The 6489-nt window shown below is 41.3% G+C and overlaps 1 protein-coding gene across 1 annotated transcript in view; it reads left to right on the top strand.

The window, feature by feature from the left end:
- PCNX1 (pecanex 1) overlaps positions 1 to 6489 on the top strand; it is a gene marked incomplete at its 3' end in the record, with an annotated part of 73256 nt that overhangs the window by 65401 nt on the left and 1366 nt on the right. Inside the window, 8 exon segments of the mRNA XM_083590656.1 lie at positions 337 to 590; positions 1528 to 1758; positions 2050 to 2150; positions 3367 to 3517; positions 4680 to 4910; positions 5371 to 5419; positions 5422 to 5644; positions 6477 to 6487. Of these exon segments, the coding sequence (XP_083446782.1) occupies positions 337 to 590; positions 1528 to 1758; positions 2050 to 2150; positions 3367 to 3517; positions 4680 to 4910; positions 5371 to 5419; positions 5422 to 5644; positions 6477 to 6487 (1251 nt within the window).

Raw genomic sequence — 6489 nt, forward strand, 5'->3', positions numbered from 1 at the left:
TTGCAAGCTAGTTACTTAAGACTGGGCATTTGGTTTGATAGACATTTTAAATATGTGAATGTTTGGTAAAGGCAGCAGTTGTAAACAAGCTTCCTCTTCCAAGCTTAGTGTAAACAATTATATATTGGACAGTTTAAAACTTGACATTCATAAATTTTTGAAACAGAAGCTGATTAGATCTTTGTCATTATCAGGCAAATGTAGCAATTTCTCGCTTCTTTCTACTGGGCTGTAGCATGTGGTTGCGAATCTGAGCTGTGACCTATGTGTGATATTCCTATAATAATTTCGAGTCTACTTTGTACAGCTGTTGTAGTTCCTTTTTCATCATTTCAGGAACTTACTGCCAGCAACGGGAAGTAGAAGCCATCACTGAGGGTGTGGAAGAAGATGAAGGGTTTTGTTGCTGTGAACCTGGTCACATCCCTCACATGCTCTCTTTCAATGCTGCTTTTGGCCAACGCTGGCTAGCCTGGGAGGTTCTGGTAACCAAGTATGTCCTGGAGGGCTACAGTATCACAGACAACAGTGCTGCATCCATGCTTCAAGTCTTTGATCTTAGAAAGATACTCACCACGTACTATGTCAAGGTGAATACAAATCCTAGACCTCACGTTTGCTATTGAGAGCAGAAAGTGTGATCGTTAGTAATTGAGTACTACGCAAAAAAGCAGGTGATCTGTAGGCAAAAGCAGTCGAACCATCTACTTCTTCCCATATTTATTTTTATTTTATTACTATATGTATATCCCACCCTTCCTGCAAAGAACTCAAGGTGGCATACATAGTTCTCCCCATTTTATCTTCACAAGAACTCTGTGAGGTAGGCTAAGCTGAGAGATTATGACTGGCCCAAGGTCACTCAGTGAGCTTCATGGTTGAGTGGGGATTTGAATCCTGGTCTCCTAACACTCTAACCCCGTGGTTTCCAACATGGGGCATATGCCCCACAGGGGGGCAATTTGATTTTTAAGGGCTGGCAATTTGAGAATGAGTTATTAACAGTGAATGGCTTTTTAGACTTCCTCCATGTGAATTAAGAGTTCACCTTTTGAATAATAAGAATTATATGACACCGGAGGCAGGGGGGAGATCAGGATTTTAGAGATGCTTGAGGACTTCTGGTTCGCCGCAGAGGCTATGGCTGCAAGCTCCATGTCGTCCGCTTAAGGGACTACAAGGTTCGGGCAAATAGAGCTTTGGGGGTGATCGTCAGGGCTCGGCGCACCTCCGAAAACCCCCCACGGAGGGGGTCACATGTAACACTAAACCGTGGTTTAGCGCTACATGAATGAGCTAGAAGGAACGAGTGAAGCCTCAGGCTCACATTCTTCTCCTGCTATATGGTTGGCAGAAGTGCTTCTTTCTTCACCTGCTCTAGTCATGCAGTGGACACACCAGTTTGATAGCTTTGGCCACTTTACAGCATGTCTTTATTTCCTTTCATCATTTTTTCCAAGGATGTATACAAATCACCATAACGAATTGTGGTCAAGTCTACATGCCTTTAACCTTTTGTCTTTACAGGGTATCATCTATTATGTAACATCCTCCCCCAAGCTAGAGGAATGGTTATCAAATGAAACAATGCAGGAAGGTTTGCAGCAATGTGCAGACCAAAACTATGTTGATGTGGATCCTACATTTACTCCTAATATTGATGAGGATTATGACCACCGCCTAGCAGGGGTCTCCAGAGAGAGTTTCTGTGTCATTTATCTCAACTGGATCGAATACTGCTGTTCTCGGAGAGAAAAGGTAAGCATCTTTTAATTATTCAGGGATCCTGGAAGATATATTAGTTTGTTAGTATTTAAATCCCAACTAAAGTTCATATTAAAAGTTAAAAGCACACAAGGAAGTGATTTTTCATTGAAGCAATGTAAGGAAAGGAAAGAATAAAGAGCCATGTTGGAGCATGAAGTGGAGAAAAATGTTCATGAGCTGATATTGTTTCAGGCCAAGGTTGATGTAAGACATAATAGCAATATTTCCTCTGGTGGTTGCTTCTGTTTTCCCTAAGCCTTTCACTTTTTCCTTTACTTGAAGCCATTGAATGCAGATAAAGATTCTTCCCTGGTGACTCTTTGCTATGGACTGTGTGTTCTTGGCCGGAGAGCTCTGGGAACTGCTTCACATCATATGTCTAGGTAATGTAAATCTCTTACTCTAGAATTTTATAGAAGAGAAAGTTCGGGTCATTTAAATCATGTAATTTGCACATATGCTTCTATCCTTTGCCCTAAATACTTTGTTTTAAACTGCTTTTCATATTGTGGGCAGGATTCACTTAGCAAGTCCCATCAAGGTTTTCTGCTTGTGCAGTGGGCCTTCCCCCACTCCCCTCCCCTCACACACACACACACACACACCCCAGCTTTGAAATTGATTTGGGGAGTTCAGGAGAACCCCCAGAACAGCACAAGTGGGAAGGAGAGGGGGCCATTAGGTTTGGCAGGCTGAAATCTTTGCACTGATGGAATGATCAGAGGAGCGCAATGTTGAATTCTTCCCTGTATCTTTAAATTGCTGTACTCTGCCCTGGGACCTTTGAATGAGCATATACTTCACAGTGCTTGTATGAGACAGGCCTCAAGATCTGAGCAGCTGACAATTGTTTGCAGGAGAAAGTGAGAAATGACTAATTATTATTGCAGTGTATTTAACAGGGATGGCAAGCCTAGTGTTGAACAGAAAATGTATTTCCTCTGTGTGCCCAGCATCGCTGAGGCAAGGTCTCATAAAGAGGGTTTCAAGAGACCTGTTTTCCAGTGGAAAGCTCCACCTGCTTAAAATTAATGACAGTACAGTATTAAATAATCCGCCTTTATGTTGCTGGTTTGTTGTGAAAATGAGAAACACAATCATAGTGCCTAACAAACCTCCAGGGATGGGAAGGAGTCCCAGATTCCACCTGACATTAAGAACAGGATAAGTCTAAGAAAAACAACAATTGAGGGAGGTGAAATATTATGGGATGGTCAAATCATGGTAAAGATTGGTGTGAAATTGCTGTTTGTTTTTCAACAAATTAGGGACTGCAGTATAGTAAAAGCTCCCAAGTAAAAACTGCTGCTGTTGGCCTCATCAGCCAGAATGATTTAAGCTGCTGTCTGCAGGGGATGTTTTGCTCCTTGGGCACTTCAACATTCCCCTTCATATATAGTTAGGGCAGAATTTAGAAGTGATTGTTGGCAGTTTTCTACTTCCCTGTTTACGTTTGTATGTAATGGCGGTTCTAATCTGCATTGGCAGTTGTGAGTATGGAATTGGAAGTGTTAACAAATTATTTTCAACACTTTTCTGCTCACTTGGAATGTTGAATGCCTGCTTTAACATTTGGGGTTTCTTTTCCAAACTAAACAGTAATTTGGAATCCTTCCTTTATGGGCTCCATGCATTGTTCAAAGGGGATTTTCGTATCTCATCGATTCGAGATGAATGGATCTTTGCAGACATGGAGTTGCTGAGGAAAGTAGTCGTCCCAGGAATACGCATGTCATTAAAACTACATCAGGTATATAAGGACTGATTGCGCATGGATGCATCAGGGCTAAAAGGGGCGTGGGTTGTCTTATTCAAGCTGTGTTCAAGTGCTCTGTTGCATGGCTATAGTATGGAGACTTGACAGTTATAAAGGTACAGTTTGAGGGGCAAATGGAAATGATCTATTTTTAGTAATATGCAAGGAAATACGTAATGTAAAATTGGGTCTACCAATAAAGGACAGTAATAATTTGCTTATTGCTACACTTTGGGGTGGTGCATCCTTAATTCATTTACACAATTTTCTTTTGAAAGTTCAACCCCCCCTCCCAGTTTATTAAGGTGAACTTATTCAATTACAAAACAAAAAATTTTTTTTTCCTTCCAGTAGCACCTTAAAGACCAACTAAGTTAGTTCTTGGTATGAGCTTTCGTGTGCATGCACACTTCTTCAGATACAGATACTTTATTCAATTACAGTCTTGGGTGCCTTTTTTCCCCTCCCCAAAAAGCCTACCTTTGAAAAATCTTGCTTTGACTGAAGTGGGCTGCTTTTTGCAAGTAACTTAAAAATAAATATTTTTGTAGAATCCTTAAGTAGTCATATTACAGTCTTGGTAGCAGTCTCAAAAATATTTGATAAATTAACTCTTTTAAGAATTACGTTTTTAATGTGTATGGATAACACCATAAATAGTTTTGAGGGTTAGTGAGATCCTACTTGTTAAGCGGAACATAATTTTAGGTAAAAGGTAAAAGTAAAGGACCCCTGAGAGTTCAGTCGCAAATGACCCTGGGGTTGCGGCGCTCATCTCGCTTTACTGGCCGAGGAAGCCGATGTTTGTCCGCAGAGAGTGTTTTCCGGGTCATGTGGCCAGCATGACTAAACCGCTTATGGTGAAACCAGAGCAGCGCACAGAAACGCCATTTACCTTCCCGCTGGAGCGGTACCTATTTATCTACTTGCACTTTTGACATGCTTTCGAACTGCTAGGTTGGCAGGAGCTGGCACCGAACAATGGGAGCTCACCCCATCACGGGGATTTGAACCACCGACCGTCAAGCCCTATGCTCAGTGGTTTAGACCACAGCGCCACCCGCGTCCTGGCATAATTTTAGGGTTCTTTAAAATGAAATGCTGCTCTTTTCACAGTGAAGAACCTACTGAACAATCCTTTCACTCCTCTGTTTAGGATCATTTCACATCTCCAGATGAATATGATGATCCTGCTGTTCTCTATGAAGCCATCACATCCCATGAACAAAATCTGGTCATAGCTCATGAAGGGGACCCTGCTTGGAGAAGTGCTGTCCTTTCCAATTCTCCTTCTCTGCTTGCCCTTCGCCACGTAATGGATGATGGCACCAATGAATACAAAATAATCATGTTGAACAAGCGATTTCTAATCTTCAGAGTCATTAAAGTAAGTTGTCTGACTCACATGAGTTGCATCAAATGTATGAGCTTTCCCAAATATGATGGTGAGGCTGGTGTTTTAGTTACTTTTAAAAGCTGGATTTGTGTATTTATCTGACTCTTGCCTGCCCTTCACTCTAAGTGCCCAGGGCAAGTTGCAACAAAGAAGTAATACCATTTTAAAAAACAAAACCACTAATCCAAAAGAGTCATACTATTTCAAGGTAGATCGTTACATTTTGACACATAACAGTAAATGTACTGAGCCAAGAACTGCATTCCAAACTTTGGAAAAGTGTGAATTCTGATGAATAATCATGTGTATTTTTCTGCAAGGAGTGAAATAGGCCAGTTGACTTAAAGACGTAGACTGAATGAATTTTTTCTCTGTCTTTGTGTGCTATGTGCTTGCCACTATTTTTTACTTTCCCCAGTGACATTTCCCCCTTATTGCTGTGATCCTGTAGGTCAATAAGGAGTGTGTTCGTGGTCTTTGGGCTGGGCAGCAGCAAGAGCTGGTTTCTTGCGCAATCGGAACCCAGAAAGAGGGAGCATCCAGAATGCAAAGCAAGCTTTAAGAAACATGATAAACTCATCTTGTGATCAGCCAATTGGATATCCCATTTATGTGTCCCCTCTGACTACATCTTACTCGGATAGCAATGAGCAGCTCAAAGAGATTCTCGGGGGTGCCATCAGTTTGGGAAACATCAGGAACTTCATAGTCTCTACATGGCATAGGTGAGTGGTTCAAGAGATCTCCAGAGAGCATTCACTAGAATCAGTACGTTCCGTTGAAACAGTCTCAGTACATAGCTTACATAACAAAAGGTTTTGGAGCTCCATAGCTTTCTTTTATGTAGCAAAACGCAGGGTATGATTCCTACCGTATTACAGGGGAATTGTACAGTTCAAAATGTATAAAGCTGTATAAAGGCATCTTATATAATTTGAATTTTATATTTACACTGCTAAGTCATTAGAAAACGCAGTGTGAATAGATTATGTCCAGAAATCTGATCTCAGTTGTATCACTAACCTGCTGCGAGAGTTAACTGAGCATGGCACCTGTTTTTCTATGTAAAATACATTTTTTCAAAAGCCTGGCTGGGGAGCTGTAGAGGCCCTGAAGGCTGCTTACCTACAACTGCACGAGTAAACTCCTTGAAATCCATACAGTTCATCACAAATAAAACAAGGCACTTGCACAGCTGGGCGAGATTCTGCTTTCACTAGATAAATATATAACGCCACATTGATGCTCACTGTTGCAAATTGTCACGCACTATTTGCCAAATATATTTCAAAACGTTTTCTGGATTTACTTGAGGTAGAATAGTATTTTCATGTCGGAGTTCTCCCCCTCCCCTTTATAATGTGTTTCCCAATGTTATCATCTCTCTGCCCTTAAAGCAGCAGCTAATACTGGGTTGGGGCAGGAAAAACACGATGAAGGACAAATTTAATGAGAAATTCCAGCAGGAATGGGTCTTTCTGACCAGGGTTTCATTAGAACCTGGTGTCTAGTTTCTCTAGTCTCATTTTTTTCCTGCTGTGTTTCCATTGTGTTCAGGTTAAGAAAAGGC

Source organism: Podarcis filfolensis, assembly GCF_964270895.1.
Source record: "Podarcis filfolensis genome assembly, chromosome: 1".
In the NCBI taxonomy this organism is placed as follows: domain Eukaryota; kingdom Metazoa; phylum Chordata; class Lepidosauria; order Squamata; family Lacertidae; genus Podarcis; species Podarcis filfolensis.